This window comes from Larimichthys crocea, chromosome IX (genome assembly GCF_000972845.2).
Source record: "Larimichthys crocea isolate SSNF chromosome IX, L_crocea_2.0, whole genome shotgun sequence".
Taxonomy (NCBI): Eukaryota; Metazoa; Chordata; class Actinopteri; family Sciaenidae; genus Larimichthys; species Larimichthys crocea.
In genome coordinates this window covers 6,072,127-6,087,104 of record NC_040019.1, presented here as the reverse complement: position 1 = coordinate 6,087,104, position 14,978 = coordinate 6,072,127, and the positions used below count along the sequence as shown (strand labels likewise).

Genomic DNA, 14,978 nt, shown 5'->3' with positions numbered 1-14,978 from the left:
TCAGTCAAAACTTGTACTGAGATAAGACGGAATTTCTGTTAACCAAAAACACATTTGAAGTGGATGTAAAATTATCTCTTTCGTACAATTTATGGAAATTTATGCTTTTTCCATCCACTTCCAGTCTCTAGACAGATACAGGGATGCAGTATGTCACGTCCTTGTGCTCTAAGAAAGCAAGTAGTTTTCCCACCTACATGAAATACAAAGAATCCAGTTTTCAAGGCAGCACATCCCGATTATATCCCAGTTTGAGTTTTCAAGTTGGAGTTTAAGCCTAAACATGTGCAATTAAATTGAAGTTGCAAAATAAATAAATAATAAATGAAAAAACATCATTTTGTTTCTCTGAGGTTCTCTATGTTTGTGTTTATATTCCAGTTCTTGGCTGTGGTTCAGTCAGCAAAGCTGATTAATCCTCTGCTGTCAGTCATTGATTAATTAATTAGATGCTGTGTCACCATATGTGTCTGTATCCATGGTAACGAGGCTGCAGCTTAGGCCACAGCTTTTTTATTGAAGTTAAATAGAAATATCACTTAAAGTAGATTATGTGTAAGAAGTATGAAAGGAATGGATGTTAATGGAATGATAACAAACCACAATATGTACTGATATTTTGTTATTATAAAAACAATGACTCTCTGTTCTGTCCATCATGTGGCCAAATACAAAGTGAGGATATGTTACTATGTTTTCAAGAATGTTTAATCAACTGCAAATAGTTATGTTGTTACCTTAGAATGAACTTTTTATACGTACAGAGGCTGCAGGTTCTCCTCTACAGAGTCCAAGCTGAACCACAATGTGGACAAACCAAACGCTGGCTCTAGAGAGGGACTTTTTTTGTGTCCACCATTGCTTCTTCTTAATGCTAGAAAGGAGAGGATGAGGCTAGGTGCAACTACAACAATAGACAGACAGAGTGGTCCTTTTTTAAAATGTCAAGATACAGATTTCTATTTTTATTTTTAATCAGCTGAGGCCCTCTTCTCCACCCTTCACCAACCCCCACCCTCTCATCTGTCTCTCAGCTGCCTGTCCTTCCATGGCTGTTTCCTCCCTTTTTTGTCCCTTTCCTGTTTTGTTTTGTTTTTTTGCAACGAAGAAATGCATTGTGGGTTTGTGGTTTTGCCTTCACGTGTCACTGTCAAGATAGATGATACTAGTATGGCTGCTAATGGAGCCAGCTTGCACATACGGATATGGGTGCGTGTGCATCAGTGCATGCATTTGATTGTTTGCAATATGTGTTTAAATTCAGTCTGCACCTAGACATGTACGTGTGTGTGTGTGTGTGTGTGTGTTAGCACAGGAAGGTTAGTATTGATGAGTACTTAGACCTTCCATCCATCAGTGCGATGACCTTTTACCCCAAAAAGCCGGAAAATTAGCTATTACGTTCAGCCCAGAGGATGGAAGAGAGGATGACAGCGAGTGGCACAGCCCTTAGGGGGTAATTATGTGTCTGTGTGTGTGTGAGTGAGTGGTTGTGTTGTGACCAAGCTGGGCAGAGGTGTTTGTCATTGTGAGTGGACGCTGATTTTAACGTACCATAATTAACATATTCATCATGATGAGATCTGTTTTTAAAATAATCCTTTTTCCAGTTTGCTGACAGTCGTGATTCTCCCAACCCTCCAGCCCAACCAATCACAAGCTCTTCTCTGAGCTGCCAAAATGAAAGGTTAGACTTGTATTTCCAGCCGAGTGTATAAACTGCCCAGAGCATCTTTCAGCTGTCCCAGCTGGTCCTGGTTGTCATAGACACTAACAGCTCCTGTTTCAATTAAAGACAAAAAGAGGATGTTCTTTACTGTGACTGAAATAGTGCTCAGATCGGAGAAGACCAGTCGATTATCAGGCTTTAAGATGAAACAAAGGTGATTTTTTATATGTACCTGATCTTGCATAATAACAACAAATGATTAAATGATGAAATATTGAGATGGTGTCTTATGAATTGGCAAGAAACTAAGACAGTATGTACTGTCCTTCCTGCCAAAATATGCACAACTATATTTCCATTTGTTTAATCGCCTGAAAATAAACGTGAAATAAACTTTGAATAAACCTTTTAGACCTAATGATGCCACAAGTCCTCTTCCACGATGTCCGCTATGTTTCCACAGAACAGACACAAACACCGGCTCCACGCCGGTGTTTCAAAACCAACGCAGTTTCTCCTTAATGCTAGGAAGGAGAGGATGATGCGAGGGGGTTGCAATCAGCAGCTAAGCCACTAGATATCACAAAATCCTACACGCTGCTACTTTAAGTGGCTTTTTCACCTTCCCTTTGCCCATAATGCAATGCTTCTCTCTCTCTGTTTCACTGATGGAACAAGGTGATGCTTCTGCTGTTGTTCTACAACATACACACACACACACACACCCATGCTGACAGACCGGCTGAGTGGATCAGTAAGGGAAAGTGCGCAGAGAGGGGAATGATATGATGTGTGGTGGAGAGATGGCAGGTTAGAGCAGGGAGTGAGAGGTGGACTGGCAGGGGAGAGATGGAAAGAGCGACTGACACGATTGACTTAGAAGAGGAGGGATGAAGGAGAATTTTGAGTGACAGAATAAAGGAATGGAGGAGGACGAAAGAAAGAAAGGTAATGGAGTGAGTTGGCAGGATAATAAAGTACATATTAAGAGAGAGAGAGTAAGAGATGAGGCGGACACATCAGCCGTGATGCTGCTTAGAAAGGGGAGATGAGACGACTGACCTCCCTCCACTTATTATTCTCCATCTTTGCCAGCTCCAAACAGGTAAACAGGTACAGAATGAGGAGGTGTAGCAGAAAAACAAAAAAACGAAGACAAGCCCCAAAGGAAGATGAGAGGAAGTCTTGAAATAAAGAGCATGAAAAGATAAGAAGCGCAGAGAAAGTCTGAAGTGTTTGCATGTTAGGGGGAGACTAAAGCAGTGAAGCGAAGTGAAAGCCATACGATGAGTCAGACGCGTGTACATGTGAGCAGTCTATAAATTGCTCTGCAGTGAGGGAGAAGTGAAGTCTGAGAGACGCAGGAAAGCAGGTGGAACCAGCAATAGGTTAGGGTAAGATGATGGACAGGGTCGGTACTGCAGTGTCGGTCAGGGTCAGTAAACATATTGAAAGAGAACTTTTGAAACCGTTTCCATGTGATCTACATAGAAAGACGGTGTCAGGGATATACTCTATCATTGCTAAGTTGTGCACTATCATGCAAGATGCACACAGAGTGGATACTGCATTTTATTGGTAAGTCACATGGCGAGCAAACTGTCAGCTCTCTCCCACTGTTAGCAGTCTTTTCTTAATGTAACTACAGTGACAACCCCCCCCCTACCAGGTGCAGATGCAAAGACAAAAACACAGCGTGTGCTCAGCATTAGTTAATGTCTTCTGAGTACCCCATGCAAGTTTGCTCTTAGCGAGGGGAAGTGTGCGTGTCTCTACCAGTGTTTGAATTATCTTTTATGGTTCGGTTTTTGGTTGGTGTAGTTGTGTGGGCATTAAAAAATGTCCTGAAGAAAATATGCAAAGAAATTAAGAGATTTTCCGTACGGTACGATGTTGAGTGACCACTAGTATCTATGCAGAGCCATGTTTTAATAGGAGGTCCCTGTTTTGTTAGTTATCAGAGTATGGCTGCAATATAAGGCCCTGCAGATGATTCTTTGTATTCTACTGATGAGCAAGAAATTAATGCAGCAAAAAGGGCAAAGAAGAAGCCTGGATGGTTTGTTAACTATCAAGGCTTCAACACTTCAAACTCTATACTACGTGCATTAATGTTCATAATTGACAGTTTGAGCTTAAAGAGTGACTTTAAACATCTCCATTTGTTTTATAGTTGGTTGTGGTTAAGTGTGCTCTGTTGCACCTGTAACCACACCCAACAGTGATGTCACAGTGTACTGACACACCCTGGAGTACGCTTCTACATCACTGCAGCGAGAAGTGAGAAGTTAAGCCACTATTTACTCAGGTTGCATCTTTCTTCTACGAACAGTTTATCAAGACAGTGTGTTATTCTGTAAATTTATGCTTAAAATTCTTTATGTCAGACACTTACCTCACAGAGAGCACTCAGTACTCAGCACAACATAACAGGGATAGTGAATAAGCCACTAACAATTATGTCACAGATTACATCATAGATTGCACATTCATCAAAGTCAGACTATTGCGAAATTGCTTTATTCTTCATTGTGTACGTTCCTGTGATGAGTGATGCTGCGGTGAACAAAAGTGAGAGCTGGAAACATGACTGCTAAATGTTGTACTTGTCTCAAATCCCTTGTCTCAGCCATGTTGGCAGAAACCCAGGTCAACACACACTGTAATGTGTATAAATTTAAAGCATGAGTCATTGTGAGGAAAAAAAGCTAAAACAGACTGTGTGATGTGAGTGGCCCACTGAGGTATTTGTTTACTTTGGTGTGGCTCCATGACTTTGTTTTCAGCCATTGTTGTGGCTGTACTATCGGATTTTCATTTAATTTATTTCATTTAATGTGTATCCGATAGGGGTAGATACAGTATACTGTACATGGAGAATGGCATAACAATTATCTAATGGAATGTATCACAGCATGTATAGCTACTGCTAATTTACAATGCCCATCCATAGAAGGGCCTTTTATTTAAATTAATTTGGATTGAGCTCAGATTTCGGCAGAACATTCTTGGCAGTAGAGTTCATCTGAAGGGTTTAGTGGCATTTCGTCTTCATTCACTGTTTTTGTTGTCTTGCCTTCAAACGAAAGCTGAATTTATCTCATGGTCCTTCAGTCAGGGGTGAACTGTTCCGACAAACTGATAACCAAACCGATGAAAATAGCAAAGAACCATAGAAAAAGATCACACACACACTCACACATGCACTTATACATCATACACACAATGGGATACCATGATAACTGCTCCCAACCAGCCATGTTTTCCTCTTCAGTACACCCCACTGCACATGACAGAGCAAAGCACACATGGGGCACATTAACCTCTCTCTTTCACACACACACACACACACATACACACACATGCATTTTTTTTTTATTCCTCAGAGAAACACCAGCTGGGGTATGCAGACTATGGTGTTACCATGGCAACAGCATCCATAGGTGTGGCATTGCTGAGTTGACAGTATGAGAGGGTGGGGTGTGAATACATGGTGCTTGTGCGTGTGTGTCTTACTTTATGTGTGGCATCTTGTGTTTATTCTGGATTGTGATCTTGTTCTGTGAACATCTGTCCGTCCCTTCGTTACTGCGGCATGAGTCTTTCCATGTCAGAAAACAGACAGATAACAGACATCTGCAGTCAAGCACTCTATTCCCATACTTTGCTTGTGTCTCTCAGATATGTGTGAGATTTTTTATTTTTTTTAAAAGAGACACGGTTTGTTTTGTTTTTCAGTTTTCTAGGGTTTCCAAAAGCTGTTGGCACAGTTTTTGGATAGCCTGAAACACTTCTTTAAACGTGGCACTGTGGCACATCGTTGCTGCTCATTACCTGCCTGCATTTGTTTCCGGTGAAACTAAGTGATAAATGATAAAGTGATGCTTTTTTTGCTGAAAACAGATATGAATATGAAAAGTGGGCTTTTTAGGGATATGTAGTTTTCATAGGTTAGCGACAAAATACACCTGAAAATTTAACAAAAAATGAAACAAATATAAAAAACTTGTTGTCTTAGCCTTACTTGCTATTTCTCTAACAATAGTTTCACCTCAGTCGAGCAGAAACACTGCTGTCTTTAGGCTTTTGAATGAAATGATGGGTTTCTTACAGTCTCTTTTAAAGCCCCTGATAAGTGTGCATGACCAAATAAGTAATATTAAAGTAAAAACATCTCTAGGTACTATTTTTTTATGAACCAACAGCGATCAGTGGAATGCTGATTGATGCTCAGCAGTATGTGATATCACTTTTTTTTTTTTTGCAACTGAGCCTCAACCCACTTGAAACCAGAGAGAAGAGCACAGTCATGTGAAGTAATCAAACTTTGAAACAAACTCCATCAATTCCACCCAGAAGTTGCTTGAGAACTGATGTTTTCATGGTCAGCTCAGATAAGTCCTGACCCCTCAGTCTTTTGCACTCTCTCGTGGTTTTAGTCATCGGGTGAGTCACTGGCGTTGAATTTGCGTGTGTATCCAATAACAGCAATGCAGCAGTTTGTGGCTACGTGGCTGTGTGTCATTAGCGGACGTATTAATGTGATTTAAATTGAATTAGGTTCATGCAAGCTATCTAATTTCATCCAGAGAAACGGCTAATTGAATCTGTGTAATCTCTAATCAGTATCTGTACCGCGCTCTGGGTGACATCAACACTACAATCTGTTTCTTCAGTAACACATTAGTACTCTTACTGTTTCTACCTGTTTGTACATTTTTGTGTCTTTTGTGCGTTCCTGTGTAGTCTTTGTGCACATGCTATTTTTGTATTTTCTGTTTGTTGTGGGGGAAGATTGGGGGGTTTGTGTCTGTGCGAATGCTTTGGGGAAATTGATGTTTACTCCTCTCGCTCTTCTGAGTACGTGCATGTATGAGAATGGGAGTGAGAGAGACAGTGTGTAGCCTATAGGCCTGTTTAGCAGAGAAACCATGGGTCAGGAGGCGAGGGAGAGACGTGCAGTGAGGAGTCGTACTTAACAGTCAAACATCATTAAAATCTTCTCTGCTTCTGTGTGTGTGTGTGTGTGTGTGTGTGTGTGCATCAGCTTTTCACTATTTATATCTGTGTGCGTATGAGTTAGTGCTTATCCGTCTGTTCACGTTTGTGGGGATAAAAAGTTTTTGCGTTTCTTTGATGTCTAGGTTGCTTTCTTCTGTTTTCTCTCTCATCGCCGCCGTCGTCAGCGCTGTCATGTGCAAACCCTCCGTATAACAACATTTCTTTTTTTTTTTTAAAGACAGAGATAAATGAGCCAGAAAAGACACAATTCAATTCACAGAAGCGGCCGTATTGTGGATACGTTCGTAATAATAACGTCACAGTCTCTCACACATGCAAGTATAGGCGCATCCAGAGAGAGAATATTCTGCCCTTTAGGCAGCTTATTGTCAGCGTATATCTATTGGCACGGCGACATGCACGCTCACACACAGACACAGACACACGTGCACTCTCGTGTTTCACTCTCAGTAATGGTCTGTTCATCAAAGTGCTGATAGATGCTGCTCACCAGGTTGATTAGAAAGAGGAAGAGAGACATAGAGAGAGGAAATGCTGTAGTGGGTCTTTGAGCCAGAAACAAAAAGCACAAAAAGAAGTGATTCACAGAGGAAGAGACATTAAAATATGAATGGCAGAGTCAGGAAGGGACACAGAGAGAAAGATGAGTCTGCCCCGCAGAGACTTGCATTAATGTATTAAAGGAAAATGAGTTTTTTTTTTTTTACAACTTGTGTTTAATTTTCATAGTGCTTCATATCATTTAACTCAGCAACATTATTGATGACATAGCAGGAGGTCAGAGCAAACTGTGTTCAATAGATGAGGCACCAGAAATAGTCCGACTTGTTACACACGAGCAAGACAGTCCGACATTTACTTAAACTAGAGGTGGGAGCTTTAAAGGTTATTACCCAAGCAGGACTGCATTTTGGTTCAACCTCGTTTGACCTAATGTGCTGAGATGTACCAGAAGCTGTGGCTCACACAGTGCTACAGTACAAAGGATGATTCCAACAGACATTTTGGGTGCATCCACTTTTGTTTTTACTTTCACACAAGGGCAATATTTCCACTGGGGATGAAAGGGACACGACCCCACTCCAATCCACCCCCCTACACTTTTCAAAATCCTATTTACGCTCCTGCCACCATAATTCAGATTAGAGGAGAGAGGAGTTGATAAAAAAAAAAAAAAACGTTGATATGCTCATCAAGGTCACTTTCGATTGTCACAGCAATTAAGTTTTATGACCGGAAGAATGTAAAATCGAGGACGTTACTTTCCCCAGGGTAGCGTCTATCAGGCTACATACAGGCTACTGCCCTTTCCTCTGATTGGTAGAGGTTGTACCAGAGGAGGATTACAGGTACAAAATACCCCAAACTCCTCTGTGCAGTTTTCGATTTTTAATTGCATTATCTAAGAAGAAGAAATGCTATATTTGAACATCAGTTAATGAAATAATACAACAGTTATCTATCATAAGGTGCAGGGTCTCAAACGGGAAGAAACTGTGTTTATCTTTGACACTCTCTTCATGTCTATAGAGGCTCCCTGTCAGTAGACAGAACGGGGGTTGAGCGAATGGAAGACGTGGGAAAAGTGAGGAAGACGTGGCTGCTGGAGAAAACAAAACTGTACAGCAGAAGGAGAGTGTAGAAGCAAAGCAGAGCCACGCGGCGCACAGAGTGGCACTGTGCTTCTTGCAGTCTCTGTGGGAGTGTGGCTGTATGTCATATCCTGTCCACCAGCTGTCACTCAATCCAGGGGGTCTTTTCTCCAACACCATACTGACTGACAGCTCACACCAGTGCGCTATATACAGTATGTGTGTGTATTTCTGTAGAGGGTTATATATCGACATCCAGCTACCTTGAGGGGTAAATGCCCTGTGTGTGTATGTTTGTCAGAGACACTCACTCCTAACGACAGTAGAAGGTCACTGTTATCAGTCTCATATTCTCTTTCCGTCTCTTCGCCAGTTGTTACTCTCTGAAGAGCTGGTTTTCTGATACTGTCTGATCTTCAGACATCAGCACTGTTATTTTTATCTCTGTATTTTTTTTTATGCATGGTATATCCCAATTGTAACAAGTGATTGAGCATGAAACATAATGTAATCAATACTGCAAAACAGAGCTTTTTTAAAAAAAAATGTTTATCTCTGTGGTTGCACTGTTCTTTCATTCTCTTTTCTCCAAACTGTTTTGGGGCCAACCAGGTTTGAAAGACTCCTGGGTCTGATTTCTTGTCTATTCCCACATGTATAAATCAATTAAGGTTTCGTTTTATGTGAGTTCTTCTTGAATTTCTTTGGCCTGAGATCATGTGTAACAATGTGCCGTGTTCTGAATAAAGTCTGCTCCACAGACAAACAGCCGTAATCAATGAAATTACTGATGTTTTTCACCTTTATAAGAGCAGGATTGTTCAAGCAAGTGCAGGTGTTAGGTAACAACATTTAATAGATACCATGCGTGCCGTCTGATTACTCGGCTGCATCATTTTTTGGCTAAAACGCAAAGTGTTAAACTCACTATTGAGCTTCCTTTATTGCATTGTTGAGAAAGCTGTTTCATTAGCTGTGATTCAATGTCTTTCTAACCTTGCTAAGAAAACGTAAAGGGCGACTATAAAAAGTCTAATGTTACCAGCACTCCCTCTAATGCTCATATCATTTTACTTGTGTGTTAAGGACTGTTATACCCGTGTGAACCGGCATGAATATAACAGTGGAAATCAGGCTGGAGGGCACAGAGGGATTATAACGGTCTGGAGAGGGGTGATATTGGCCATGTACGTACACATAAACCCACATAATGTGTGTGTGTGCGTGTGTGTGTGTGTGTGTGTGTGTGTGTGTGTAATAGGAGATAGGAGGATACAAAAGTCTTTATGCTGTAATCCTGGTCTGTATCTTCCCAAAAGAGAGGCGACATTGAATTGAAGGGAGGGAGGAGAGAGGAGAAGAAAGAGAAAGAAGATCAAGGGATAGAAAGGTTCCTTCAAGACCTGAACCCCTGACCTTGATGTGTGTGTGTGTGTGTGTGCATACGTGTGTCCCCCTCGCCACCCCTCGCAAAGCCCAAACCCAGCCCCCATTTCCTCCCCCCCACTGCCGCCCACCACTTGGGGCGTTACCATGACAACGGGGTTAGAGGCTAGCCCATGAGCTGAAGGAGAAAAGAAGATGCATTCTGACATGAGTTTAGATCTAAGTGCTGCAGTCTGTCGAGAATGCATTCCTCTCTTTTGTCGCCATGTCTTTTTTTTTGGGGGGGGAGATGTGTTTTGCATCCGTGCTGGTAAATGCCAGAGACTTTATTTTCCTGCCTCCAGGTTTTTATATTTGTCAGCAATTAGCTCTTGGAGTTGTCTGTTTTTTTTTATTTTTTAGTTGCATCCCTTTTTAAATTGCTCAAGGTACTTGGCTTTGTGCTCCATGCGCAGGAATTAGCAAACAAACTAGTTCAACCACAAGCAACGACATGCTGACTGGTGCCAGAGTTAATGCTCTACCCCCGCTGCGTTGTGCATTGTAAATACCTGTGGCTCTATATTATTGACTTTGACATCAAACCTGCACCACTTCCACCTGCAGCGATGGAGGGGAAAGAGTTGAATTTTGCAGCAATTAAAATGTTCATTTATTTTAGGACTGCAAACCCTGCATGCTCGCACAGAAGTATGCAAACTGGCCGAAGTAATAAACACATACGAAGCACAGTAACACAAACACACACAACCTGCTAAAAAAAAAAGGGGGTGTTTGTCTTAATATATGTATAAATATGTGCATATATTTAGAATTTCTCCCCATTATCGTCCCTTTCATTTATTTTCCTTTTCGGTGGTCCATTTTTTTTCTCCTACTGATGTTGAGTGATAGCCGTGTCAGTTTTTACTTGGGGAGCGTGTGGTGATGTCATCAGACGAAACCATCTAATTGGCCCGCTGTTAGGAAAAGAGACTCGTGCATGTTGGTGTAAATGAGGTGATGGATCACACTGTGTTGTTATCTATAACTCATATTCACACATGCAAACACACCCCCTAACCCCTACAGTCTATTCCCTGACTCACCCCCATCCATTCAAGCTATGCAGCAACACCCACCGTTATAATGAATACATCCGAGCCTGTTTGGCTCTTAACATTACTCTTATATTTGGTAACCTGGTGTTACTTTTATCTCCAGCTCAGACCAAATATAGTGCCCCCACCACCATTAACAGTCCCACCCATGTAGAACACACACACATATGCGCACGCGCCTACATGGATGAATGCACATCCTGCACATGCACGCGCACACAAATCACTTTTCTTCTCTTCACCCCCCTGGGGAGGCAAAGTCCTGCATCAGCTGCTAAATTGCCTAAACTCTCTCATCTGCTAATGGGCTACCTGTCTCCCTGCGTGTCTGCCATTCTGTCCACATTAATGAGTTTCTGTCTGTCTGTCTGCCTCTGTGCCTTCCTGAATGTCTGATGCCTTGTCTTTATGTATGTTGGTTATGTATGCTGTCTCTGACTGTCTGCCGGCCTCTCGGTTCATAAGTTGGTCTCTGTGCTTTGTACGGCTGTTGTGTGGATGAATCCTCTCTCATGGTTGTATTCTTGATATACGTATCTTTCAAAAGGAAACATGATCACGTGCTGTTGCTACACAACATTTATAATTGTCTTCCAGTATTTTTATTACTACTTTTTTTAAGAGAGTGAGTTTGAGTGTCTCTGTAGTTGAGTTGAAGTCAAGAGGGGGAGACATTTCCCAGTGAAACAGGCCTGCAATATGTACAAATAGAGGAATTTCTCTGCAGTATTAACATGGCATGGATTTAGATTGATGGCGACAAGTGTGTGTTTGTGTGTTCAATGCAATCTTTCTACTTCCCTCATATGTTAGAATACAATAAAGACAATGTTTTCTTTGTCTTGGTCTGTCCTCAAATCATTTTTTCCACCGCTCCTTTTATTATCTGTCCATTTTTCCTCCCTCTTTCTATGTATCCAGTCTGATGTCAGCTTATTCCATGAACCGTATCATAAATAGAGCCCCGCTGACGTTTCAATTTGCCCCATAACCCTTCATATATTTACACACACACATATACACAAGAAGTTCATTGTTGAGCATCAGTTCAATGGCAGGCCTCTCCTGGGTTTCCACGGAGACAGGGAAAAGCAATAACTGCACACTTGACCCCTCTGCTCTTTTATTGGCCTCTTCTCCCCTTCACACACACACACACACACTAATACACACTCACACACCTCAAATCTAATCTGGGAGAGTGAGCCTCCATGGCGATATTCCTCCATCTTCCCCTGAGGATTGGAGAAGAGAGGCAGAGGAGAAGGGGAGAAGAGCCGGGAGAGGAGGAAGTTAATAATTTCATCTTGCATTGACCTGGAGATGATAAGATCGATTGTTTGGCTCTTGTAGCCTCCTCATATCACACACACACACACACACACACGCATGCAGGCAGAAACACACTCACACACACACACACACACACACGCATGCAGGCAGAAACACACTCTACACACAGATCATCGCGGTTTGTCATCCTCGCTCTTACATCCTCTCTCTCTCGCTGTCACACATGTTCGGCAAAAGTCGAACAACTTACTGAAACTTCATGATTGTGAGGGATGATGAGAGGAACTGTGGGCCAGAGGGAAAAGACTGAGAAAGCAGGAGACAGAGATCGGAGAAAGAGAGGGGCGGGAGAGATTGAAGGAAAATATTAGGAGGAACGACAGGCAAGCCTTAGCGACAAGGCTGTTTACTGTTTATTTTGGTCTCTGGTCTCATTTCTCTTCATATTGGCAGAGTGGAGATGGTTTCCTCTCGCTGTTTATCCCTGTGTGGATTTCTTCTGTTGTGTGGTTATCTGTGTACGAGTTTGTGTTTGTGTACAGTATGTCCTGTTTTGCCTCATCTAAGATCATCTATGTGAACTCAATCTTTCCACAATCATCGGCTGTTATGGCGTCTTCATGTCAAGGTCCCACTGTGGGATTTCCTGTTTTCTTTTCCACACCTACACAAATAGTTCCTTAGTGGATCAGACACTTGAGCTACCTTTAATGAGTCACGCTCGTTGCGTGGATAGATACAGAATACACATTCTTATTTACTGCGCATAGTTTGATTGTGGACTCAAACAAATCCATGTGTACATATCACCTACGAAGCTGATATCACACAGCTGAAGAGTGTAACCATGAAAACACTCCGAGGAATTCATTTTCATGTTTTATGACCCAGATTTGTGTGCCCTTCTTTGTACAAACAGAAATATGAAGCTTTGAAATCTAAAATACGATCTGTTTGTGTGTGTGTGAGTGTATATGTATCTGTGTGTGTGTGTGTGTGTGTGTGTGTGTGTGTGTGTGTGTTTGGCATCATTACAATCCATCCTGAGTGACCACACTCTAAAGCTAAAGCTAGGTCTCCACAGTGCATGAGAACAATAAGAGCTTACACATGATTTCTGCCTCTTAGTAATCAGGTCAGGGTCGATTGGATTGTTCCTTGTGTGTGTGTGTGTGTGTGTGTGTATGTGTGTGTGTGTGTGTGCATGCTTGTGTGAAGGCAGCCCACAGGGTTGCTTCCTGCAGGGTTGCCTTCTGTAACTCAGGTGTTTTTGTGCATGTCTGTGTGTATTTGTGTAAGCGATGCTCACATCGTATTACATTATTAGACCACTACATGATTTGTTTTTTTCATGCTCTAAACTGAAATATTTTTATCTTTTTGTATTGTGAATTCTAAATGATAGTAGTTATAAATATATTTATGTACTCTTGAAGGTGAGATCCTAATCTCTGTGGGATGCTCCTGAATAAATAAAAGTCATATATAGACCGCGTTTCCAATTTATGATCCACTTCCATGGGAATACACTGTAAGAGCTGTATGTGATGTCTTGTTTTCCTCTCATGTTTGTTCCATGCAGTTCTCCAAGGAGAAGTACCTGCTGGAGTCTCCTCCTGAGAAACTTCGCAAGGAGCTGGAGGAGGAGCTGAAACTGAGCGCTGCTGACATCAGGAGTCATGGCTGGTACCATGGACACATACCCAGAGAGGTAAACACACACTGTGAAGGACACTGTAGGATCTGTATGCATGCACAGTGGAGTACTGTACATCCAACTAGTCCTGAATGGATGTATGAGAACAGACTGGTGCACACATACTTTCCAAGGCAATAACACGCTGCCCGTACACACACATATTATGGTACACACAAACATTTTTCAAGCAAAAAACTCTGAAGATTTGCTGCTTTTCTTTAAATCAGATCATCTGAAAATGAATTTCCAAAACACAGTTTTCCAGTTGTGGGCTGTTGGTCAGATAAAGGAAGACATTTGAAGATTTTGCTATGAACCGATGGGAAACGTGGTAATTTGATCTCTATTTTCTGGCATTTTATAAACAAAACAATCAATCAATAATGATCAATTTGATTCTAAATGTATATTCTATAAAAAAGATGACTTTGACTTCAGAGATTTTGGCTTTGCAGCTGTAAAAATCTGTGTTCATGTCATTGCTTATTGTATATCTTTGGGGTTTTGGACAGAGCAAAGCAATTTGAAGACATTACTTTGGGTTCCGGCAGCTGTGACGGGCAACTTTCTCACTAGTTTCAGACATTTTTAAAGTTAAATAATTAATCACTTCATTCGTTATCGTTAGTTGCAGCATTGCAGCCCCAGTATAGCATAAATAAATTCTGAAAATGATGTATTGCTGCTGTGGTTTGCATTCCAGCCCCACGCATTTCATGACAGGTTTTTAAAAAGCCAGAATTAAATGAGATAAAAGCACAAACATAATAGTATTTCTGCGTGGGTTAATGCGGTTGTCAACCAATAGTATTAGTTGAGCGATTACTTGGCCAAAGTCTCTGGCTTTGAAAGCGCAGTTTAAATGCTTTACACACAGAATGACACTGATTACTGAATCCCATCATCTGTCACAGCTCAGTAGAAATTGCTTTAGCGTTCAAGAAGGAGGGGAAACTCTGCCAAACAGGCAGCTGCGCGTGTTGCTGATGTACACAATTGCGTTTCACAGCTGGTGACTAAGACACAGATACACAGAGACACACAACAACGCATCTGCACACACACGCACTCACACAGACGCACATTGCATGCACATGTGGAGGGTCTTCGTTCATAAACACATCCTCTGTCTCTTGATCGACCTCTGTTCTCTGTTTCACATGCATAAACACAGACACAGATTCAAATCAGCCATCTGTGAGTCTTTCCTCTTTTCA

The 14,978-nt window shown here is 41.6% G+C and overlaps 1 protein-coding gene across 6 annotated transcripts in view; it reads left to right on the top strand.

Moving 5' to 3' along the window:
• sh2d3ca (SH2 domain containing 3Ca) overlaps positions 1–14,978 on the top strand; it is a 48,634-nt gene that overhangs the window by 23,402 nt on the left and 10,254 nt on the right. For 5 of the 6 annotated variants that reach the window (XM_027282192.1, XM_019272471.2, XM_027282194.1 and 2 more), the window contains one exon: positions 13,645–13,773. In XM_027282192.1, the coding sequence (XP_027137993.1) occupies positions 13,645–13,773 (129 nt within the window). Of the gene's footprint in view, positions 1–13,638; positions 13,774–14,978 lie in introns of those variants that run through there. The other variant, XM_027282197.1, reaches the window with a different exon arrangement.